General features: G+C 35.0%; 1 protein-coding gene and 1 pseudogene across 1 annotated transcript in view; one reads left to right on the forward strand and one right to left on the reverse strand.

Moving 5' to 3' along the window:
• GPR158 (G protein-coupled receptor 158) overlaps positions 1 to 27,194 on the forward strand; it is a 326,379-nt gene that overhangs the window by 182,350 nt on the left and 116,835 nt on the right. The window contains exon 4 of the mRNA XM_074195071.1: positions 19,817 to 20,022. Coding sequence (XP_074051172.1) covers positions 19,817 to 20,022 — 206 coding nt within the window. The remainder of the gene's footprint in view (positions 1 to 19,816; positions 20,023 to 27,194) is intronic.
• LOC141493695 (cyclic AMP-dependent transcription factor ATF-2 pseudogene) lies at positions 10,897 to 12,358 on the reverse strand (annotated as a pseudogene).

Consider the following 27,194-nt stretch of genomic DNA (forward strand, 5'->3'; position numbering starts at 1 on the left):
GAAAATGTGATACCTATTTGGCAAAGAGAATGTAGAAGGCAACTGTGCATACCTTCAGTAGAGATATTTTTGCAGGACACTTAGGAGAAGGAGTTGGAGGAGAGATGAGTCAAGGGTGACAATGACTAATGGAAACCCCTAGCATCACAGATATGAGGAAAATGGGTCCCATCATGACAGCTCTTGAATGCCAGTGTTTTCAACCCTAGAAAATTGACTCCACTTGGTGAGATCATTTCCTTGGTGACCTCAGATATTTTATTTCTGTAGAAAAAAAAATCTTTGCTATTGTTTATTCTTTAGTCTTTTCCAGGAGTTCTTTTTTTCTTAGGTTTTTGCAAGGCAAATGGGGTTGGGTAAGTGACTTGCCCAAGGCCACACAGCTAGGGAATTATTAAGTGTCTGAGACCGGATTTGAACCCAGGTACTACTGACTCCAGGGCTGGTGCTTTATCCACTATGCCACCTAGCTGCCCCATTTCCAGGGGTTCTTAACCTGGGGTATGTGAATTTGTTTTTTACTGAAAATATTTTGATCACTGTATATCAGTACAATTGATTTCCCTTTTAATCCTATTTAATTTATGGATTTAGAAACATCATGAAAAGGGTTCCTTAGGCTTCAGTAGATTTCCAAAGGGGTCTGTGACACACAAAAGGGTAAAAAACCCTGACCTATTCTAATATAATTGATAGAAAGGAAGAGCAACCTTGCTTAAGAGTAATCAAGAGAAATTGTGTATCTGTGTATGTTGGGACTCCTTCTCTACAATGTTATAACCCCAGACTAGCTTTGTGTTTTTTTAAGTTGTTTCTTAAAGTATGAAAGATAAATATAATTCTAGCCCCAATCCTCTTCTGGAGATAAAAGAAAAACAAACAAATATCTGGTCACAGACTTCCTCTTGTTCCTCTTGAAACCAAAATTTAATTTTCCTTTAGAGAGGAGTGAGTCAGATCCTATATCAGATAATCTTTCAATGTCACATTGAATATGTGTTAGCCATCTTTTTTAGTTTTAGACAGCACATACACACACATATATTTAACATGAATGTATATAATAAGCAAGTATACCTACTAAAATCTGTTTTATTATCGTACATCAATTTCTTGGTGCTCAATAGAACAAATAAATTGCAAAATGTCAGATTTCAGAGTTGGAATAGATATGAAAATCCAGAGAAACTGATCCCCATATGAATGACAGTATATTTGACAATGACCATCTAATTTTTGCTTAGAGATATGGAAAAACCACCATGTTGTGATATCTAAGCCTATTTTTTAAACATTTTATTTGTTTTCCAATCATATACAATAGTAATATGTACCTATCATTTCCTGCAAGGTTCTGAATTCTACAATTTTTCATCCCCTCCTCCCTTCCCTCCATGCCCCCCCCCAGGGCTGTCTGACAGTCTCTACATTGTTTCCATGCCATACATTGATGCAAATTGAATGTTATAAGAGTAAACACAAGAAGGGGTGGCTAGGTGTCACAGTGGATAGAGCACCAGCCCTGGAGTCAGGAGTACCTGAGTTCAAATCCGGTCTCAGACACTTAATAATTACCTAGCTGTGTGGCCTTGGGCAAGCCACTTAACCCCATTTGCCATACAAAAATCTAAAAAAAAAGAGTAAACATAAGAATAAACAGAATTCCCCCCCCCCCCAGAAGATGGGAAACCTCAACAATAGAGAGAGAAGAAAAAAAAAACATGTACTTCACTTGGTGTTCAGATTTCAATGGCTCTGTCTCTGGGGTGAGTTGCTTTCTTTATCATAAGTCCACCAGAAAAGTTGCTTCAGTATTTTTCCCATAGTTGCTATTACTAGCTGTGCCTCCACTCTATTTCTCCCCACTGTCATTTATTCTATTCTCTCATTTCATCCTGGCCCTGTCCAAAAGTGTGTTGCATCTGAGTACCCTCTCCCTAGATCTTCCTTCTCTTCTATCACCTATTGCCCCCTTCCCTCCCCTCATTCCCGCTCATCCTGTCCCTTTCCTCCTATCCTTCTCTAGGGCAAGACAGATTTCCTCACCCTATTAAGTGTGCAGGTCATTTCCTCCCCTGTGCCATTTCTGATGAGAATGAAGGCTCACTCATTCCCTCTTGCCTTCCCCCCTCCCCTCCAATGAACGAGGTTTTTTTTGGACTCTTATGTGAAATCTCTCAGCTTCTTCTTCATCTCCTTTTCCTTCCTCCCAATACCTTCCCCTATCATCCATTGACTCCATTTTACCACATCATACCATTATATTCCACTCCTTCCTATGTCCTGTCTATATATGCTCCTTCTAACAGCTCTTATAAATGAGAGAGTTCATATGAGTTATCCATATCTTCTTCCTATGCAGGAATACAAAGAGTTCAACATCATCAACTTCTTCATAGTGAGTTCCTCTCTTCCACTCCCTCTATGGTACACCAGAGTCTGTACTTGGAGATCAAACTTTCTGTTCAGTTCTGGTCATCTTATTAAGAAAGTTTGAAAGTCCCCTGTTTCATTGAAAGTCCATCTTTTCCCCTGAAAGGGGATGTTCAGTTTTCCTGGGTAGTTGATTCTTGGTTGTAAACCAAGATCTTTTGCCTTTCCAGAATATCATATTCCAATCCCTACGAGCCCTTAATGAAGATGCTGCCAGATCCTGTGTAATCCTGACTATGGAGCCTCGGCAGTTGCATTGTCTGTTTCTGGCAGCTTGTAGAATTTTATCTTTGATTTGGGAGTTTGGGGCTATAATATTCCTGGAAGTTTTTCTTTTGGGATCCTTTTCAGGGGGTGATTGGTAAATTCTCTTGATTTCTATTTTACCCTCAGTTTCTTGGATCTCAGGGAATTTTGCTGTATTATTTCTTTAAAAATGAAGTCTAAGCTCTTCTCCTGGTCGTGGCTTTCAGATAGTCCAACAATTTTCAAATCATTTCTTCTGTGGGGCAGCTAGGTGGAGCAGTGGATAGAGCACTGGCCTTGGAGTCAGGAGTACCTGAGTTCAAATCTGGCCTCAGACACTTAATAATTACCTAGCTGTGTGGCCTTGAGCAAGCCACTTAACCCCATTGCCTTGGAAAAACTAAAAAAAAAATATTTCTTCTGGATCTGTTTTCAAGGTCAGTTGTATTTCCAGTGAGATATTTCACATTTTCTTCTAATTTTTGGCTTTTTTGAAGTTTTATTCCTGCTTTCTTGCAAAGTTATCAGCTTCCTTTAGTTCCATTCTGCATTTGAAGGAGTTATTTTCTTCAGAGAGATTTTTTATCTCTTTCTTGAATGAGCTGATAGGGACAATTAAACACCATTCAAAAGAAGAAGGTAGTGACAAAATGCCTAAAAGTGAAGCCTCAAAGGGGTTTATTAATTGATTTCAATTCCAAAAAGACCTTTTGGAAGTACTCAAAAAGAACTTTAAAAGCCAAAAAAGAGAGGAAGAAGAAAAACTGAGAAAGAAATGAGATCATGCCTGAGAATTATGAAAAATTGACTGAAAAAAAAGTTATAGTTGCCAAATGGAAAAAGAAACAACTCATCTAAAAGTAAAATTAACTAACTGGAAAAGGAAATCCAAATATAATTGAAGTAAACAAAACCCTAAAAATTAGAACTGGACAAATGGGAACTATAGATTCTTTAAAACACCAGGATTCCATCAAACAAAAATCAAAAAAACCTGAAAAAAATGGAAGAAAATATAAGGAAAAAAATAAGCACTCTGGAAAATAGATCCATGGGAGATAATTTATAAATTATTGGTCTACTTTAGACGCACAATCAGAAAAAGAGTTTTGGCAGCATCATGCAAAAAATTGTCATGGAAAATTGCCCTAATATCCAAGAAAAAGAAGATAAAGTAGTCCTGGAAAGAATCCATTGATCACCTGCAGAAAGTTATTCCAAGATAAAAACTTCAAAGAATGTTGCAACCTAATTTCAGAAACCAGAAAACCACAATCAAGATTACCCAGACTTATCAGTTTCAATATTAAAGGATCAGATGGTATAGAATATGATATTTTAGAGAGCAAAGGAGCTTGGATTACAACCAAGCATCAACTACTCTGAAAAATTCAGAAAAATGTTTTTAGGGAGAAAAGATGGATTTTTAATGAAATAGTGGACATTCAACTGTATTTGATTAAAAGACCAAAACTGAACAGAAAATTTTATCTACAAATAAAAGACTTATGAGATATATAAAAAAGTAAACATAAAGAAGACATATAAGTCAATAATACTAAACTGCCTATGTGGGAAGACAATATTTGTAACTTTTGAGAACTGTATTTCTTGGGGAAGCTACGTAGTACAGTGGATAAAGTACCAACCCTGGACTCAGGAGGACCTGAGTTCAAATACAACCTGAGACACTTAATAATTACCTAGCTGTGTGACCTCAGGCAAGTCACCCAACCCCATTGCCTTAAATAAATAAAACTCAAAAAAAGAAAAAGATAAAAAAGAGACAATTGTATTTCTCTTAGGCTGAAAGGAGTACATTTAGATAGAGGTATAAATTGATAATGATGTGATGGTACTTTAATTCATGAGGGTTATGTTCCAATAGAAATATAACCTGAACAGAGAGTGTGAATAAAAATTGATCATGATGTGATGATGCTTATGGCTCTTGAAAATTGTGCTTCTATCAGAACAGTCAAAAGGAGCATACTTTGAGACTATGGGCACAAGATAGGTATAAAACAATTATGACATGTTAAATAAGGATTATACTGAGAGAAGGAGGAGGAATTAGAGGATAATTAGCCCCACCTGAAGAAGCACAAAGGGCCTATTATTGTTAAGGGAAAGAAGGAAGAGTGTGAGCATTGATTAAGTTGTATTTTCAACAGATTTGTCTCTAAGAGAAAATAACCTGTGTCCCCAGCTGGGTTTAGAAATCTATTCTATCCTAGAGGGAAGCAGAGGAAGACAGGAGAAAGATCAGATTAAGGGAGGCAGTCAGAAGTAAAACATTGGTGAGGAGGGATAAGGAACGGAGAAAGAAAGATACAAGTAGGGTAAAGATAGGATGGGGGGAAATACAACTTAGTCATTATAACTATGAATATGAATGGAATTAACTTTCCCATAAAACATAAGTTGATAATAGAGTAAATTAAAAACTAAAATCCTACAATATATTGTTTGTAAGAAACACATTTGAAGCAGAGAAAAACACACAGGGTAAAGGTAAAAAGATAAAGCAAAATACATTATGCTTCAGATGAAGTAAAGAAAGGGGTCACAATTTTGATCTCAGATTAATTAAAAGCAAAATAGGTCTAATTAAAAGGAATAAGGAAGGCAACTATATCTTCCTAAAAGGTACCATAGGCATATTAAACATAATATGCATCAAGTGGCATAGCATCAAGATTCACAGAGGAGAGCCTAAATGAGATACAGGAAGATGAAGATAGTAAAACTATATATAATAGGGGATCTGAATCTCCATCTCTCAGAATTAAATAAATCTAACCACAAGAATAGACAAGAAGAAAGTTAGAAGGCGAATGGAGTTTTAGTCAAGTTAGATAGACCTCTGTAAAAAACTGAATGGAGATAGACTGGAATATACCTTCTTCTCTGTGGCATTTGCAAAAAAATTTACAATGTATTAGTGCATTAAAAAATCTCACAATCAAATCCAGAAAAGCAGAAATTTTAAATGCATCCTTTTCAGCTCATGATACAATAACAATCATGTGCAATAAAATGTCATGGAGAGAGAGACCTAAAATTAATTGGAGTCTAAATAAACTAATTTTAAAGAGTGAGTGGGTCAAAAAATAAATCATGGAAATAATTGACAATTTTATCCAAGAAAATGACTATAAAGAGGCAACATACCAAAAATTTGTGAGATACAGTAAAAACAGTTGTTAGAAGAAATATTATATTTCTAAATTGCTTGCATGGATAAAATAGAACAAGAGGAGATTAATGGATTGGGCATGTAACTAAAAAAACTAGAGAAAGAACAAATTAAAAATTCCCAATTAATGCAAATTAGAAATTCTCAAAATTAAAGGAAAAATTAATGAAATCCAAAGAAAACTATTGAATCAACAAATAACATTGAGTTGGTTTTATGAAAACCCCCCCAATAAAATAGATAAACCTTTGGCTTGATTAAAAAAAAGAAAATGAAATTACCAGTATCAAAAAATGCAAAAGGTGAATACATTACCATTGAGGAAGAAATTAAAGTAATAATTTGGAATTATTTTGACTGAATATAAGGCAATATTTTGATAATCTAAGTGAAATAAATGAATTTTTACAAAAATTGAAAGAAGAAATTAAATACTTAAATATTCCCATTTTAGAAAAAGAAATTGAATAAACTATCAATAAACGCCCCAAGAAAAAATCTCCAGGACCAGATTTATTCTCAAGTGAATTATAACAAATATTCAATGAATAATAATTAGTTTCCATTTGGAATAAACTATTTGAAAAAAATAGGTAAAGAAGGAGTTCTGCTAAATTCCTTCTGTGGCACTAATATGGTGTTAATACCTAAACCAGGAAGAATCAAAAGAGAGAAAGAAAATTATAGACCAATTTCCTTAATGAATATGGATGCAAAAAACTTAAATAAAATACTAGCAAAGTGATTACAACAAGTTATCACTAGGAAAATATACTATGATAATATAAGATTTATATCAGGAATGCCAGGTTTGTTCAATATTAGGAAAACAAACAGCATAATTGATCATATCAATAAGAAACCTAACAGAAATCATATTATTATTTCAATAGATGCTGAAAAAACTTTTGACAAAATATAGCATCCATTTCTAATAAAAACACTAGAGAGCATAGGAACAATGGAGTATTCCTTAAAACAGTAAGTAATGTCATCAACAAATATTATTTGTAATGGGGATAAGCTAGAGACATTCCCAATAACATCCAGGGTGAAACAAGGATGCTTGTTATCACCAATATTATGCAATATTGTATTAGAAATGTTAGCTTTAGCAGTAAGAGAAAAAAATGGACTTCCAGCCAAGATGGTGGAGAGAAGACAGGCACAGTTCTAAAGTCCCCTGATCTCTTCCCCATCTATCACATGAAACAGACCTCTTAAAAGAAATCTGACCCACAAAACCCAGAAAGAAAAGCCAGGAGAAAGAACATCTACCTTAGGATTTGTCTCCCCCAGAAGCACTGGATAAATTCGGGCTGGTGAGTCTGGGCTCAGAGGTAGGATCAGCCCCAGATCAGCCAGATTAACAGCTGAATTGGAGCTGGGAGTCTGAGGGCCCGAGAGCTGGACCTGCTGGATCAGCGGTGGGGCTAGACAGCAGGGGCTTGAGTCAACTGGGGAGCAGAGGCACTGGTGTTGGTGCTGTCCCCAGGAGCTTGCGGACAAGGCTGGGGGGGGGAGAATTCTGGAGCAGGAGAACTGTGGACACCATCTCAGACCTCCTCCCAAACAAACAAATGCAAACTACTTCTGCTTCAGGCCCAGGTGTGTGAGCAGAAGAACCAGCCCAGCTGAGGAATGACCTCAGGCCAGGGTAAAGCCCAACATTGCTTGAAGGTGAAAGAATTCAATAGCTCCAACTCCTCCCTTCAAGCAAAGGGAGAAGGCCTCAATCAAGGTCATAGACACTCCAGAGAAAGCAACTACCACCTCCTACTGGCCAGCCAGAGAAACTTCACTCAGTGAGTAAAGCCTTTAGAGATCCCAAGCCCCTGTGAACCAGCCCCTCCCCAACTCAGGTCTTAGCAAAATGAAGATGGGTCAGCGGAAAGTTAGATTCATAGAAAAATTTTTGGAAGGTAAAGACCCTAACTCAGAGAGACCTGGAACCTCTGAGGAGAATATAATCTGGTCTTCAGCACAGAAAGACTTCCTTGAAGAAATAAGGAAGGAGCTTAAAAATTTGGGAGAGACAATTAATACCTTGCAACAAGAGAACAGAACTTTAGAAAGTACAATTGGAGAAATACAAAATGAGAATAAATCTCTCACATCATCAATTGGACAAATACAAAATGAGAATAATTCTCTCAGATCTTCAATTGGGCAAATGCAAAAAGAAAATAATTCTCTCAAAACCTCAATTGGTCAAATAGAAAGCTCTTTCAAAAGTAAAATTGACCAATTGGAAAATTAGTTGCAAAAGGTTAATGAAGAAAACTCCCCCCACCCCAAAAAAAAAGAATGGAGTCTACAGAAACTAATGACTCCATGAGACAGCAAGAGTCACTTAAACAAAACCAAAAGATAGAAAAAATAGAAGAAAATGTAAAATACCTCATCAACAAAACCACTGACCTCGAGAATAGATCGAGGAGGGGCAACCTGAAAATTATAGGACTTCCTGAAAACATTGAAGTGAAAAAAAGCCTTGATTTAATATTACAGTATCTAGTGATGGAGAAAAAAATGAAGGAATTAGAAAAGACAATGAAAGAACAAAGCTCTCATTCTTTGCAGATGATATGATGGTATATTTATTTTATTTTATTTTTTTTTGTAATTTAAAGATAGACTTTATTCTCTAATGATTTACTGATGCAAACTGCATGTAAAAGAAAACAGCACAGTTTGTGAAACATTTCAAATGTAAAGACTCCAAATGTTAATTACAGAAGTAGTGTGACATACTTAAAGTCAAAACGGAATTTGTACAACTAATAATGGTTTTCATTTGCTGAATACAGATTGCTTTATAATGAAAATTCTGCTAACCTCAGTAAAGTACAGTAATTGTTTACATTATCTCCTTACATCTATGTTCGTTTTATTTGACAGTTACAGTATTTTACAGTGAGAGTTCTATTACCAAAAAGCTTATAAATAAAAAGCAAAATGCTTTGAAGCATTCAGGAAGAGTGAACCAATGAGGCTTTACCTAACCCACCAAAAATATGATAACAAAGTTAATTATATAACTTCCTTGCAGAATTCACATTTTGTGCCTTTGAGATCAATTCCTTCTCTGCATATCTATGGCAGACTCATTACTGAGAAATTACTTTCACTGATTACACTGTAACTATGAAATCAGCTAGAACCAAAGATTTTAGATGCTGGATTGCCAACTAAATTAATTTTAATAGGCCACATATTTGGAATTCCTATTATCTTTACATTTTAAAAGTCCCAAAGTGGTATTCAGATAATTTGGATACTTTGTAGTTTTGACCTTAAAAAGCCTGGATACTATATAAAGCAAATTCTTTTCTTAGAATCATCAAGGACATTCCATACAGGTTTAAAAAATGTCAGTCAAGCAGATAGTGTAGTGTGCAGAAGGAAGAACAAACTACACAACTTATTATAGAAGCATTACAGATATCCATGTTATATTTACATAATGGAATCCTGCCTGAATGCCAAAAGTTGCTACTGGGTATGCTTCATAACTATTTTACAAAGTTTGCTTACCTGAAAGCATACATCTTACTAATTTTTGTTTTTGTTTTTTTTAAACAATTTAGTCTATTGTAAAATATTGTACTGTATTTTGAACATAAGTGCAGAATAAGAATAGATAATGGCGCATTTAGAAAACTCAATATCCTATAGATGATTGGATAATGAGAAAAGTATCCCTCCAATCATCTCATCAGAAACAGACGACAACATGGAATGTTAGTTATCCAAGTCTGCACAGGAAACAACATTCTAAACTGCAATCATCTATGAGCCAGCATCACATTGAAGGCATCTTTAAACACTCAAGCAAAGACTGCTGGCATAATCTATTGAACCATCCATACGAGTGCACACACGTGAACACCCACACCCACGCATACAGTCCACATTATAATTACATTGTTTTGAAGATAGATACTGATTTTTCCACGAGAAAGGTATCAAAATTTGCTACTGAAAGATGACAGTGCTTTCACAAGATTAAGTACAAGTTAGCTTGCAAGTACAAGACTATGACAAAAAAAAAGTTTTGAGTGGTCTAGTGTAGTCACTTTAGGTTTTTCTGGTGATCATACCATACTTAATTATGCATAAACTCCTCAGTTTATAACTTGAAATTCACAAAAGATCAAGTTAATTTTGAAAATCTTTAGATATCTGATAACCCTGTATTATACACTATGTTTACTCTCTTTTAGCCTCGTAGGGTAACTGCACACTTTTATTTGGATTTGAAATGATAAAAAATGTATGAATAATTTCTTTAAAAAAACAGAAAACAATCCATTTTTTAAACTAATGACCCTGATCTAGTTTAAGAATGTGCATAAAGGTACTGTATGTCTTATACCATACTGACAATTTAAAAAAAAAAGCTTAAAAGCCAAATAAAGCCCCATACTTTGATATAAACAAATGCTTTCTCCCATGGTTCTTCCTCTCACAATGTGCAAAATAAAAAAAGGCAAAAAGATTAAAAAGCAAATTTACCGTTACCGTCTTTCTCTTGCCTAGTGCTTTATGACCTTGTTAATATCACAAAGTCAGTAGGGACTATGCAGAACTTTGGTATAAATGACATAACAATACTACCATCACAGTTGAGGGGTTAAAGAATAGTTAGGTAGGAATGGGGAAGTGGGATGGGAGATTTAATAATATCCCCATTATTTGTCAAAATAATAACAAATTAAAAGAGAAATAAATCACATTGTACTATACACACACTTTACACATTGGGCACAGAAAAGAACTATTAAATCTAACAATATTTATAAAAAAGAAAAAGTCTTTTCCACAGAGACTAGAAACTTGCTCAGTCTTATCTTCATCTGCCCATATCTCAATCTTTAGAGCCAAATTTAATTTCAATTTTTAAAAAAAATTAATAATTTTTACAACTACAGATTTCTCCTAAACGGAGACTGGTCTTTCCTTGATTTCCCTTTAAAGTCATTAATATCTAAAACTGTTGCAATCTAGATTTTTAATCAACTTCCTGAGGGCTGTGATTGAGAAGGAGGAGCCATTACAATCTGTGAAAGTGCTGGCTCTGAACTCTGGTCCACCATCTGGGTAAGGACTGAAGTGGCTACAGCTTCTGCCTTGGAAGTTGAACTCACTCCATTGGAAGTACTGATGGAACTGTGCTGTATCGCTTCAGGATGGAGGCTACTTAGCATGGAAATGTCTTCTGAACTATCATCTTTATCAGCAGCATGATAGCCAGATTTCTTCTGCATGGCGGTCACGGGGCAATCTTTATGAGCCAGAAGAAGGTGCTTCAGCTGTGCTACTTCATTTCTCAGCAGGGTGACTTCACTCTGTAACTGGCCATTCAATGAACTCAAGTCTTCTGCTTTTTTCTCCAGACTGAACCCAGACTTTCCTTTTTTGCCTGCACCTTGAAGCTGCTGCTCTATTTCGCTCTAGAAACTTCCTCCTTTTTTTCATCAGGGTCTTCATTAGCTGCTCTTCTTCTACACCCACCTGTATTTTGTGTCTGTGGTGTTGGTTGAGCAGGAGAAGCTGGAGTTTCTGTAGTAGATGTAGCAGGCTGTTGTAATGACTGTGCTCGAGATTCCTCTGAGTCCTACCCAATCCACTTGAATGTCCCTTGACTGCATCTCCATTTGTTACCTGAGGATGTTGCTGAGTCAAAGCAGCTTTTAATTTCATTTTAGCCTCTGACTGTACTGGTTGTGGGGAAGAAGGACCTGGGATTCCTGGGATACTAAGGCACCATGGTGACAGGTCTAACAAGTGGAACTGCAGCAGGAACATGTACATTAGAATTTGTAATTGAGGCAGGAATGGCAACGGGCACAGTCTGTTCATTGGGAAGATGTAACAATAGAGGAAAAGGACTTGGTACAGGAACAATTGGCCTTTTGGAGGAAGGAGCTTGGGTGATGACAGTACTTGATGTTGGAGAAGGTACTGCCTGCTGAATTATGACACTTGAGTCCGAACTTGTGAGCAGTACATTGGGAACCTGTAGTGATGCTGGACGAACTATAGTTGAGGTGGGCTGTACAGTCTGTGGCAATGATACTTCCTTTTCATCACTGGTAGTTGATTCTGGGTGAGGCAAAGGACTATCCTGATGAGTTGTCTCCACAGCAGAAGGTTCTTCAATTTTGCTTCTTATTATAGGTGTTGCAAGTGGAGATAAATCTAGAGGCATTTTTTTAAATGTCATCTTCTGAGGCTTTTTTGAATTCATTTTCAAATGGACTCGCTAGCTCATTAAACAAACCGACTTCTTCACAGTTCTTCAAGAATCGTGTTGGTGTTGGTGTCTGATCTGGCCACATCCAGGGGCAGTGCATAGAAAGGGTTTGTCATCACTCATATTCCACAGGTCCTTGAACTGCCTGACAGAATTCTCGTGTAACTTGAATTTCATAAAGCAAACAACTTATCGCATCCACTTTTCATGGCAAGGATACTGCCCCGAACGCAGGGGCCGTGACCACGAGCTCCGGCAGCCGCGGCTGTTTACAAACTACCCCCCATGATGGTATATTTAAAGAACCCTGGAAAACCATCTAAAAAACTGCTTGAAATAATTAGCAGCCTTGGCAAAGTTGCAGGATATAAAATAAACCCACATAAATCATCAACATTTCTATATACTACCAACAAGTTAGAAACGAGATAGAAAGAGAAATTCCATTTACAATAATTGTAGATATCGTAAAATACTTGCTAGGTATAATCATATCTTAAAAATCATAAAATATTTGCTAAGGCAGACAAACTATATGAAAATAATTATAAAACATTTTTCAAACAAATAAAATCAGGTATAACTAAGGGTTGCTCATGGCTAGGCTGAGCTAATATAATAAAAATGACGATTCTAGCTAAATTAAATTACTTATTCAGTGCTATACTCATCAAAATTCCAAAAAATTGCTTTATTAAACTAGAAAACATAGTAAGGGGGAACAAAAGGTCAAGAATATCAAAGGGATAAATGAAAAAATGCAAAGAAAAAGGCATAGCAATTCCAGATCTAAAATTATCAAAATTATTTGGTACTGGCTAAGAAATAGAGTGGCGGATCAGTGGAATAGATTAAATGCAAAAGAAACAATACTAAATGACTACAGAAATCTGCTCTTTGATAAACCCAAAGATTGTAGCTTCTGGGATAAGGATTCATTCTTTGAAAAAGACTGCTGGCAAAACAAGAAGATAGCATGGGAGAAAGTAGGCATAGACCAGCATCTCACACCCTATACCAAGATAAGGTCAAAATGGGTACAGGATTTAGGCATAAAAAGTGTTTTCAAAAATGAATTAGAAGAACAAGGAATAGTTTACCTAACAGATCTATGGAAAGGGGAGTAGTTTATGACCAAAAATAGAGAACATTATGAAATATAAAATGAATAATTTTGATAACATCAAATTGAAAAGTTTTTGCACAAATAAAAGCAAGATTAGAAGGAAAGAAGTTTGGGAACAATTTTTACAATTAGTGTTTCTGACAAAAGACTCATTTCTAAAATATATAGAGAACTGACTTAAATTTATAAGAAAATGTCATTCCCCAATCGATAAATGTTCAAAGGATATGAAAAGGAAATTCTTAGATGAAGACATTAAAGTTATCTATAGTCATAAAAAATGCTCCAAGTCATTATTGATTAGAGAAAGGCAAAATAAAGCAACTCTGAGGTACCACCTCATGCCTATCAGATAGGCTAATATGACTAAACAGAACATCATGGTTGGAGGGGACAAGAGAACACTAGGAACTCTAAAGTGTTTTTGGTGGAGTTGTGAAATGATCCAAGCTTTCTGTAGAACAATTTAGAATTATACCCAAAGGGCAATAAAACTGTGTATCTTCTTTAACCCAGCATTTCCCTTGCTAGGTCTGTATCCCAAAGAGGTCATAAAAAAGGGGAAAAAGACCCAGATATACCAAAAAAAATTATAGCAGATCTTTTTTTGAGAGGCAAAACATGGAAATTGAGATGATACCCATCAATTGGGGAAAGCCAACAAATTATGGTACTTGAATGTTATGGAGTGCTATTATACTTCAAAATCATGAGCAGCTGGATTTAGGAATATTCTGGAAAGACTTGGATGAGCTGATGTTGAGTGAAATGAGCAGAATAAGGAGAACATTGTACACATTTAACAGCAACATTATGAGATGATCAACTATGATGGGTACAGCAACTCTCAGTAGTTCAGTGATTAAGGGCAACCTTTGGAGACCTGTATGGAAAATGTCATGCACATCAAGAGAAAATACTATAGAATCTGAATGCAGGGAAAAGCATACTATGTTCACTTAAAAGAAACAAAAACAAACTATGTTATTTCTTTCTCCCATATTTTTTTTCTCCTTAGTTTTAATTCTTCTTTTACAACATGACAAAAATGGAAGCATGTTAAACCTGATCGTATATGTACTATATCAGATTTTTGCACTGCCAATTAGGAGGGGGTTGGGGGATGGTGGAACTTCTTGAATTAAGAAGGGAAGAGGGGTAGCTAGTTGGTACAGTGGAAAGAGCACTGGCCCTGGAGTCAGGAGTACCTGAGTTCAAATCTGGCCTCAGACACTTAATAATTACCTAGCTGTGTGGCTTTGGGCAAGCCACTTAACCCCATTGCCTTGCAAAAACCTAAAAAAAGGGAAAAAGTGACAATAATATCAACCATCATCATCATCATCACTAATCTATGTTACAACATATCTTACATTTTTATAAAGTGAATGAAATGAAATAGAATAGAAGGTCTTTGAAAGTAGGGACTTTTTCTGTGTTGCATTGGACAGTGCCTGTGGTAGAGAGAACACTAGTTCTGTAGATAAAAGACCACGACTGCATCTCTGATAATTAACTCACCATATAACCTTTGTTAATTTACAACCTGCTGATGCATCTGGGAGTTGGACTTTTCACTGAGGAAACTTCCAACTCTGAATGTGTGATGCTATGACCCACATAAGTATTTAATCAATGTTTGTTGACTCAAAAAATCTAATTTCCTTCTCACAACAGCTCTGTGAAGTAGGTAGTATATATATGAATAGTCCCCTCATTTTTTAAATGAGGAGCTGAGTCTGAGAGGGTAAATGACTTGAATTAAAATCTGATCTCAAATACTTACTAGTTATGTGACTTTGGGCTAGTCACTTAACCCTGCTTGCCCCGTATTCAGGACTGTCTCTGGTCATCTGGATTCATTTCTCACCACTGATGCTTTGTAGGAGAAAGTGAGTCTGGTGATGCAACACAAGACCCCCTTACTCAAATCCAATTCACAGGCATTCCATGGTTTCATTACTTCCCTCATATCATTCTCTTCTTCAAAAGCAAAGGACAAATATCATTGTTCCATCATAAAGCTGATGGAAATAAATAATTTATCTAAAACAAGGAGGAATTTCCTGCAAGATTAAGAAGGATTGCTTAAAACAATGATGTTCCATGAAGACGCTGAAAGGTTATCAATAGTGTAAAAAAGTCATTGTTGAATTGATTAAAAACCTGGGAAAAGGCAGAGATCTTTCTTCTTTGTCCCATTATCAGGACTTTCACATTGGTGTTTTGGGTCTATTAGGGTCTTTTAGGTTTTCCCAGATAAGAGAGGGACTATTCTTGTAGGTGTCTGGGCTTTTTCAGGGAACCTGTACAGCTGAGTGCAGAAAGAGATAGTTTAAAGTTGGTGTTTCCTACTCTTGATCCTGTTGATGTCAAAAAAGAAATAAATAATGTAAATGCAAAGAAAGTAGCTGTGTAGATATACTTAAAGGGTCAAAAGTTGATTATGGGTGATCTTTACAATAAGAGAATCATATTTATTTAGCTCCCTTTTGTATTTTCTCTATTATCTATCAATGATCTAATTGTTTTGTCTGTCTATCTGTCTGTCTGTTTATCCTGCAGAAATGATTTCTCTTAAAGGAAGGAAAACTTTGATTTAAACCTCAGTAATTGTAACCCCCAGCATTTGACAATCTCTGGTCTATACTCAGCACTTAAGGTTTATCAATTGATTGATGCTCATTGTAGAAAGGGAAGTTGAGGAAGAGACAAAACTAACTAAATTTGTTTAATCTATAAACACTTTTGGGGAGTATTGATTCTTTTTTTTTTCAGTCCCCTCTGAAATAATAGGGTAGGATGCCCCTGAAGCAATGTCCAGGAGATGACAACACAGTGCTAGGGTTGTGGAAGAATCTAAAGCCCTTACAAAGTTCATAGATTTTGAAGAATTGGGGATGTGAATCAAGTTAGTGTATATTTTGTAAGCATTATAATACCTATTATGTGGAAAAGGAGAAATAACTCACAGGATCTATTCTGAATAAGCCAGGGCACAGGTGGAGTTATAACTGATGCTTGTTAATAAAACTGCTTTTAAATTGGTCTCTTCTGCCCTTCTCCCATATTCAGTTAGGCTGAGAAGTGGACATCTGTAGTTGACCTTCCACATGAACTCTCCAGAACTTCAGCTATTGAGATTGGTTAATTTTATACCCTCAAAAACCAAAGACAGAATTTAGAAATAATAATAGCTAGCATTTAAAAAGTACTTTAAGGCTTGCAAGACATCTCATTTGGTCTTTAAAACAATCTTGTGATGTAAGTCCTATTATTATCCCCATTTAAATAAATGGGAAACTGAGGTTGATAGAAATTAAGTGATTTGCCCAGTGTTATATGGTTGTGAGTGAGACAGGATTCAAACTCAGATCTTTTCTGCTTCTGAGACCCGCATTCAACCTACTTTGCCTATAGCTATTTTCTTCAATGAAAATAGATATATAGACATATAGTGAGGACTAGAAGTTATTCTGAGAGGGAGTTCTTTTTATTTAGATCTTTAATAGGAAAGTCGGAGCCTGTAGAAAGTTTGAATATTTTCAGGCATGCATTATCAAAAACTTTAAATAGGAAGGAGAAAAGACAATATTGTATCAATGAATTTTCTATTTATAGACCTGATATGATCCTTCTAAAGTCTGAGAAAAATCCAAAGGAAGTTAAGGTTATTGCTGGAGGCTGATGACTCTTATTAAAATAAAATAAAAGTCTGGGTCAAATGCTATAAACACTGGAAACTGACTCTAGGATTCACTCAGAACCCTATGACAAATGGCCGGGAAGGTGCTGCATGACACATGTCAATTGTACATCTCAAATGACATAGATCAAGTTGCATAGGCTATACTTTACATGTACAAATGAACAAAACTTTCTTTTTAATTCTCTAATAGTCCATGATATCTTTCTACCTCATGCCCTGTCAGTTCCTTGCCCAAGCTTGTTTCTCTATTGTCCAAAGTAATGGCCCAAAGATTAAAATATATGAAAATTAATATTTTCTGTCTACCTAAGAACCCTATAGAGCAATGGAAGCCTAGGCAAATGAGAATAAACCCAATGTGAAACATTACATGTAACTGTAATGTCATTGAGAATATTAAATATGAAAAATATAAAGGGGGGTGGTAGGTGGCAATGGAGAGAGCATCGACTCTAGATTCAGGAGGACCTGAGTTCAAATTCAGCCTCAGACACTTAATACTTACTTAACTGTGTGACCTTGGACAAATCACTTAACCTCTTTGCCTTCCAAAAATAAAATCAAAAAAAGGAAAAAATATAAGGAAAGGTGAAGAGATGCCAGTAATACAAAGCAAAGAAAAATAGTACCTTTAAGAACATATTGAAATGGATTCAACCTTAGGTAGAGAGAAAAATGTAACTCTGTCCCCTTCCCATTGTTTCTTTTTTTTCACCTTGTAATAATATGCCCCTTACTAGCTCAGACCTCAGCATCACAATAAGCATTAAATGCCTTTTGTTTCAAATTGGTTGTTCCCATTTTAATGGCTTTACTATCTAATGAACTCCATTCCACCGCACTTTACTCTTGTCCCCCCAAACTCTGATAGGTGAGCTTTTTTCTCTATATTACAGGGACTGAAGTCTCTGACACCTCCTGAAGTATCTTCAGATGACTTTCCAGCTTCTTGCTATGTGTGATCTTTCCCCATTAGAATATAAGTCCTTAAGGGCAAGATTTGTCAGTCTTGTTTGTTAAGTTTTTATTACCAACATTTAGCACATATTGTAAGCACTTTACAATGCTCATTTTTATCTATCATCTCTCTACTTTTATCTGTCTGTATGTTCATCCATCCATCCATCTGTCTATACATCCATCATCCATCCATCCATCCATCATCCATCCATCCATCCATCATCTCTCATTTATCTATCTATCTTCATCTATCCATCTTTCCATCATCTGTCTATCTGTCTGTCTGTCTCTTTACATCTGTCTGTCTATCTTTCTACCTATTTATCATCCAGCTTTTCATCCACCTATCCATCCACCATCTATCCATCTATCTCTCTATCTCCATTTGTCCACCCATCCATCTGTCTGTCTATCCATCTATCTATTCAAAATTATTTGTACTTTTCATTATGCATTTGGTTATCTCCTGAAATACCTGTGCTTTTTTCTAAAGTTATTGGACAATTTGGGTTATGGTTGCAAAAATGCAAGAAAGACAAATTGACTTTGTTTGTAAAGCCTTAGTGAACCAGAATATTTTCCACTGAATTAATATTTTAGGAGCAAGGACAAATTCAGTAAAAGACATAAATATTGGAGCTTTGTTTTAAATACAATTTTCCGAGCATGGGCTTCACATAGAGTATATTCATCCAAACCTCTTGTATCTTTCCATATAACTACAGTAGTTTGTAGTTTCAAATATTCTGGTTTTAAGTAGTTTTATTAAACATAGATGTGGGAGAGGAACCAGTAGAAGGGCAGATATTGAAGATGAAAAATAGAGGGAATTACTATCTAACATTAGAAAAATATTATTTTACTTTTAAATAAAATTTTACTTTAAATGTTAAAACATTCTTGGAACTGCCAAATGTGACAAGGTTTTACTGCATGTTATATTTTCTATAGACTCCCTTCTGTTTATGTTTCATGAAAAGCATAAAATATTTTCTAATATTTGATTTTAATATGATACTAGTTAAAATGAATACACCCAAATAAATACTTCTCTGCCTATGGGCTCAGGCAGATGTTTTTAGATGACTGAGACAAGAGAATCTGTTATGAGGAAGGATCCAAAGCAGTCATAGTAGGGGAGTTTTCTTTGGGAAAGCAAAGGGAGAAATTATGTGAATAGTCTATAAGTATGGATTGTGTTCTCTGCAAGGGATCCACCATCATAAGGCAATTGCATGGTGAACAAGTGTTGATTAAGTGCCATTTTATCCAATTTAGAACTAATGAACTTAGTTGATGGCATTTTTGCTGAATTAAAGAGCAATCAAAGCCTTCTTTCAGATCCTGAGCCATGTAGGTCAAGGAGCTCTGACAGTGTGGGATATTCTTGGCTGCGATGTGAGTGTAATCGACTCCCTTACTTTCTCTCTGAACTTGATCAGTTAAGTTAATAAGCAGACATTCACTGATAAACAATAAATGTTTGATGAATGAATGAATAATTCAAGTAAAAACTAAAGTTCTATTATGTCCCCAGAATTTGTGGAGGAGGAACTTGGAGAGGGAATGTTGTCTACAATATTCTTTCCTTAGGAGTTTTTTTTTCTCCTTTGTTTTGGGTTTCCAGTGATCTTCACTCACTCTGGAAACCCATTTGAGCAAGTGGAAAATGCTGGGAAAACCAAATTTATTTGAATGAATAATGAAAACAGGATTTCCTTAGGGAGAAAACAGTATATCTGGGGAGTAACACGTCTGTTTTTTGGTCTAAATGGAAAAGAAGGGACAAAAATGAAGGGGTGAAAAATGGATTCTAACTTTGGGCTTCCCTACTAACTTGATCTGCCATACCACTGACACTAGGGTTTCTTTTGGAACTTTCAGATCACCATTTTGCTGGGGATGAGAAATTAGAGGAAGTTCACATCTGCTTGCCATGCAAGGAAGGCTGCTCCTTTTGTGCTGATGATAGACCCTGCTCTGCCCAAGAGGACAAGTATTTGCGGCTGGCCATTATCTCCTTCCAAATCCTGTGTATGCTGCTTGATTTCATTAGCATGCTGGTTGTCTACCACTTTCGCAAGGCAAAGGTACTTGGAAATATGCTTGGACCATTCCATTTGGGGTATTGGGAATTGGGGAGGCAGAGAAGTAGAGAGGTATACTCTCAGTAGTCTTTATACACACACACACACACACACACACACACACATACATACATATATATATATATATATATATTTATATAAATATATACATACCTACATACTTACTTTGAGAGGGAAGGCTATCTACAATATCCTTTCCTTAGGAGTTTTTTCCCTTTTGTTTTGGATTGCCAGTGATCTTCACTCACTCTTGGAAATCCATTTGAAAACAAGTGGAAAACAATGGGAAAACCAAATCTATTTGAACAAATAATGAAAACAGGATTTCCTTAGGGAGAAAACTCAGAGCATACTTGGGGAGTAGTGTGTGTGTGTGTGTGTGTGTGTGTGTGTGTGTGTGTGTGTATGCATGTGTGTGTATCTATCCATCCATTTATCTGTCTATTCATCTATCATCTATCTATCTATCTATCTATCTATCTATCTATCTATCTATCTATCTATCTATCTATCTATTTACTTCCAAGGATTTTACCAAGGACATAGACTCTGTCCCCTTTCTTTTTATTCACTTTTTTTCATCCCATCTAACTTTCCATTACCCCATTTGGGGTTTTCTTGGAAATGATACAGGGATGGCTTACCATTTTCTTCTCTAATGAGAAAACTGAGACAAAACAGGGTGAAGTGACTTACTCAGGTTCACACAGCTACTACATTTCTGAGGTCTGATTTGAACTCAGAAAGATGAATCTTGCTGACTCCAGATCTAGCCTCTTATCTACTGTGCCACTTCTCCTTTCTTACAATACTACATTTATACATTTGAACTGATTTAAGAAAGCCATCAGGATTATGATTAATGCAATAAAACTTCCTTAAGTCCTTAAAGTCTTATTTTCTTAAACATTTGCCCTCATTTAATGTAGAGTTAGATTGCTTCAGAGTCAGAGACTTCCCTGTCTTTTGAATCAGAGTTCAAATTTGACCTCATTCATTTACTAGCTATATGGTCTTTGTCCAATCTCTTAATCTATGATTACCTCAGTTTCTTTGACTGTAAAATGGAGATAATGGCTTCTGCTTGTAGAGTTTTTATGAAAATCAAATTAGATAATATTTGTAAAGTATTTAGCACAGTCCCTTTCCCTTCCCTCTGAAAATACTATAATTTCTAGAGAAATACTTATGAATATATGTCTATATTTATTTATATTTATATTTAGAGAAATGAAGGGAAAATAAATTATTCATAATATTTATTTATTGATTGTTGATCATTACCTATTATATGCCAAAGACTATGCTAAGCACAATACAAATATCTCATTTGATCTTCATAATAACACTGTGTACATATGCATATATACATATATAATTCATTCATTCAATGCATACTACCTGCTGTGTTCAGTGAAACAAGATCCTCATAAATTATTCCACACAAACATGTTGGTTAACATTTTCACCTCTGAACAGTATTTGTTGTGGCTCTCATCCTTTCTTTAAGAGCCCATTCAGTCATCACTGAAGATGGCACATGAATAATTATACATTTTGAATATCTGTATTTTTGGAAAATGTATTTAAATAATTTGGGGAGATCTTGCTCTACTGTCTTAGATAATAGTAATCCCGGATTGTATTCACATTGACATTTTAGGAATTTAAACAATGGGATTTTTTTCTGGAGACATGTAGAAGAAGATGAAAAATGATCCTGTAGTTTGTAACGCTATGTATTAATACTTGCCACTGTAGGTATTTACATGTCATGGTAATGAATAGCCTTCTGAATAGCACTGTCCGGCCAGTCACCCATTTTGCAAACTTTGGGCCATCCTTGTTGATTAGAATATTGAAAGTGTATTCTCTTTAGAAGAAGTAAAATTTGTAAATCTAAGAAATAAAACCTAAAATTCTGAGATAAAATAGCAGCCAAATGTTTCCTCCCTTGGCCCCACTGAATTTACTAAAGTGTTTCATTGTTTTTGAAAATGGTAGAGACTGACTTAAATTATAAAGCTCTTTGGATTTTTAAGTGTTTCCATTTTAGAGCAAAAACCCTATGTTGAGCCCTAATGTTAGCGTAAGAGAGTCAATGAGGTTTTTTTTCCCCATTATGTAAATGATATAGACTTTTAATAGCTGTTTTAAATAGACAGTATCATTAACAGATGCATGCAGGGATAAATTAAAATCAGGTTCTCCATTCCTTAGGTTGTGCAAATTTTTGTTCATTTAATGAAGACTTGCCTTTTATTTATTTCTTTACTTATTGATTTACAACAAGATATGTGTTAAATTTTATATAGTCTTGAAAAGTGACTAACAAATGACAGATGGGGGAAAAATTAACCCCCTAACTTCCAGAGTTAACATTGTATAATACAAAAGTATATATTTGGAGTTAGAAAACCTAGGTTCAAATCTCATTTCTGCTACATATTTCTTTTTACCTTGGACAAGTCACAATTTCTCCAATTTTGAGTTTCTTCACTTGCAAAATGAAATTGTTTCTGAGGAGTAGATATTATAATTATATTTATTTTAAGCTTCCTTTGATGTCTTCTTTTGTTAACTTCAGTCACTGAGATGACTATATTCTTGAAAGTTATTCCAGAATGTTGGTAAGACTTAGAATGCCTTCCCCAGATGGACTATTTGGTTGATATAAAGAGATCAACTCTAATTAGGCAAAGAAGAATGGGGGAATGAGAGTGATTGGTTAACTTCAGAGTTTCACCACCAGTGGGGTTTGTCATAAGTGATGATTTTTTTTTTGTGACTGCAGCAATTCATAAGGTGTAGATGAAGTTACATTCAATTCAATTAAACCAATATTTATTAAGTCCTCAGTTGGAAAATGTTAAACTATGAATGAAATTGTAGATCTTTGAGTATCTTTTATAGATCTTGTTTGTAGATCTTTGTGGGACCTTTAAGGACCATCATTTGAGGAGGAGAGAAATGTGAAATGATTACTTGTGTGAATAAATAATCTGATTTTTCTGGGTCTCATTTCTTAAATCAAAAAGTTGAGTAAATGTTCTTGAAATTCCTTTTCAAGTCTAAAAGACATTTGACTATTTTGATAATTACTCCCATTTGACATCATTTAAAGTCCTTCATCCTGTAGGTGTATCTCTTAGTTGTATAAAAATAGAAATCCATTTATGACAACTTGGGATTTGGGAAGTCAGACAATAGAGTACAGAAGAAAAAGTATATGAAGGAGACGTAATTGCCTCAGTTATAAAATGGGGATGATATTTAGGGAAGTGAAGGGAAAAGAATTCTCATTTATTATTATTATTATTATTATTAATATATGTTTATTTATTGATTATTGAGCACCTATTATGTTGCAGAAACTGTGCCAAGCAGTTTATAAATATCTCACTTGAACTTCCTACAATCGAGGAAACTTAGACAAAGTAGTTAAGTGATTTGCTCAGGGTCACATAGTTATTAATATATAAGGCTGTATTTGAACTCAGACCTTCCTGACTTTCAACCCAGAACTATTTCCACTATGCTATCTAGCTGTGTTTAAAAAAAATACTGCATTTACTCTAGTACCCCTGGATGAAAGATGTGTCAGTAAACTATAGATGATGGAGAAATATATGTGTTTTGAGGAAAGTAAGTGTTCTGGCAAAGTAATCATTTGATAAAAAAGAATATTTATACTTTTTTATTTATAAGATGTTGGTATTAAATATTTTGAAATTACTTGTACAGGTTTTGTACCACATGTTATGACACTTAGCATATTTTCTATTAGTTATTCAGAAGGGAGTGCATGATTTCTAACAACTTAATAATGTTAGGTGTTAACACAATTTATTTCTGGACTCGATGATGAATAAAAGGGGGATATACTGTGAGCATTAGCAACTTATTACATTTCTGAAAATAATCTTTTCTGGGTTTCTTCTGAGTGAATTTAACATTTTCTGTTTGGGTTTAGAAGATAAAAAATGATTTGATTGTGACAAAAAATGTGAAAATGCCTTGTCTATTTTATTATTCTCTTTTTTTACCATGTGACTAATTTTGCTTTTTTGTTCTTAAATTAGATCTTAATTGACAAAAATATCTGCCAACTGTTCATTTATGGTTTGTAAAATGAAGTTTTTAATAAAGCATGTGATTTAATTTTTCTTATTAATTTCTATGAAAGTAAATTATGTCATTTTAATATCCACTCTAATGATATAAATGGAGATGACAACATTTTCCATTAATAGGTTTATAATTTTTTTTTGTATTTCATTGACATGACTTTGCTAAACTGATATGTTCCTTTGTCCATATGTCAAATGCACTATAGTATATGTCTAGTATTTCACCACTAAGAATCCTTCTTTTTGTTTGCCTTTATCTTTTCTTTTTTTTTAAGTTATTCAAACTCAACAGCTGCAAGGAATTGGGATAATACATGCCAGGAAGGGTAGAAATATGTAGATAGTAGGAAGAAGCTATTCTGGGGGTAGGACAGGTATGAATGGTACAACCTTTATCTTTCATTCTGCTCCAGCAAGATATGGGGTAACATTGTCCTTTACCTGAAGCTCAAGTTCACTCTCCATTCTCTTTTTCTGAATTATACCCCTTTTTGCCAATCTCTGTGTCACACATAACTAACCATTCTTTTCCCCTCCCACCAACATATTCATCTTTTCCAACTCAATTGCTGAGAGCAGTAATCAAATCAACAGTAATTAAATCCAGTTCCCAGGAAGGACATCTCAATCAAGTGCCCTGTTACTCTAGTAACGGTATTCTCTTACTTCTCTCTCCAAAATACTGCTCCCTATCACTCCCCTATGTATGCCATTTTACTCTAATAGAATATAAATTCCTGCACCCATTGTTTCAGTTGGCTTTCTAGCCAATGTCATATAGGGCAACTCTTCTACCAAATAGCAGACCAAAGTTGCTCTCTTTAAAAAGGGCATTAATTACTTATGAAACCTATTTGATGGTGGGGTTACTCTATCTGTTGCTAGATCAATCTTTGTATGACAGGCCAGGAGGTCATGGCTAGGACTGAAACCTTTTTCCAGCCTAATGTACCTATCAGAGTCTGTGTGGCATTGTCTTCAGTAATCCCCTTACTGTTATATCATGATGAGGCAATAGGACTTAATGACTTGATTGGGGATAGAACTTCTATTTGAATATGATAGGGCAGCTAGGTGGTGCAGTGGGTAGAGCATCATCAACCCTGGATTCAGGAGTACCTGAGTTCAAATCTGGCCTCAGACACTTAATAACTGTTTAGCTTTGTAACCTTGGACAAATCACTTATAACCCCATTACCTTGCCAAAAAAGAGCATGATACACAATTTTACTTATTAAATAAAATTCTTGTTCTCCATTTTAAAGTACTTAGGATAATACGAAGTCATCTAAAGGAGACCTTGTTAAATTTTGAAATTGTGATTTTTAAATCATGAGCATATTGGATGACAAAATGGGCAGACTATTGGACTTGGCATCAAGAAGTATAAATGCAATCTCACAAATGTATGACTTATATGACTCTGGGCAAGCCACTTAATCACCTCTTGCCTCAGTTTCCTTATCTGTAAAATGAAGATAATAGCACCTGTAATATAGGATTAAGGTGAGGCTGCAACAAGATATTATTTGTAAAGTTTTTTTTTGTTAGTACCACAGTAATCAAATATATGAAATGCTATATAAATGCTAACAATCAACAAAAATTTAAATCACTTATTTAGTACTTTGTTTTTATTTAATCATTTGTTCATTCATACATTTATTTACTTACTTCTATTTATTTGCTTATAGATTATTAAATTTAGGACTGCCAAGCCATGACTCAGAAAGATGAGTGCTAAGTTTTTGCATTAGGAAGGATAACTTGAAATTTAGAAATTTCAAATGGAAATTTAATTGTTTTATTTTTTTACTTTGTTAAATATCCTTAATTTTAATTTCCCTTCCTTCTAATTTTTGAAAGGTTTTCTCTGGACTGCATTCTAAACAGGGCAAGTCTCCCAACCCTGAAGATTTGTTCTTAGGAACTACTGCCAAAGCTAGATGCCAGATGTCCCCTTGCATTTTCCCTCTATGTCTCTTAGAGAGACAAGAGGGTGTAGCTAAGATTATTAGTGTTTTCTCCCTATAAGTTGCCTTTTTTTAGGGTTTATGTTGGTTTTTAGCCTTGTGACCGTTATATCAGATTTTCTGTGTCAATATCAGGAGCATCTGGCTTCTAGAATCAGAATATCAACTCTGCTTTCTATCAAAATGACATTAGATGAATCACTAAGTCTCTGAGTCTCAGTTTTTCCTCATCTTTCATTGTTCAAAACATTTTTGTAATCTCCTGGGAGTACAGTGTCTAACAAATAATAAGTACTTAACAAATTTTTGATTATTGATTGCCCTGAGCTTGTCACTGTTGTTCAGTCTTATTCTTTGTGATCCTATTTGGAATTTTCTTGACAAGCAAACTGAAATGATTTGCCATTGCTTTCTCCAGTGGATTAAGGCAAATGTAGGTTAAGTGATTTGTCTAGGGTCATGTAGCTAATAAATATCTGAGGCCAGATTTGAACTTGTCTTCCTGGCTGCTCTGCACCATCTTGATATCCTAAATCATAAAATAGAGTCCCTTCTTAATCTAAAGTGTAATTTTCCTATGATTTCTTTCTTTGAATTATTTCCATTTTCCTCAAAGTTTTTCTATAGTCTAGAACTTTGGGTTTTTTCATGAAAAATTTTATGTATTTTTGAGTTTTACAATTTTTCCCCTATTCTTGCTTATTTTCCCCCACTCCCCACAGAAGGTAGTCTGTTAGTCTTTATGTTGTTTCCATGGTATACATTGATATAAGTTGAATATGATGAGAGAGAAATCATACCCTTAAGGAAGAAAAATAAAGTATAAGAAATAGCAAAATTACATAATAAGATAACTTTTTCCCCCTAAATTGAAGGTAATAGTCTTTGGTTTTTGTCAAACTTCATAATTCTTTCTCCAGATACAAATGATATTTTCCATCGCAGATAGTCCATAATTGTCCCTGATTGTTGCACTAATGGAAAGAGCAAGTCTATCAAGGTTGGTCATTGCACCCATGTTGCTATTAGGGTTTACAGTGTTTTTCTGGTT

The sequence above is a fragment of the Macrotis lagotis genome, chromosome 7, assembly GCF_037893015.1.
Source record: "Macrotis lagotis isolate mMagLag1 chromosome 7, bilby.v1.9.chrom.fasta, whole genome shotgun sequence".
Classification (NCBI taxonomy): Eukaryota; Metazoa; Chordata; class Mammalia; order Peramelemorphia; family Peramelidae; genus Macrotis; species Macrotis lagotis.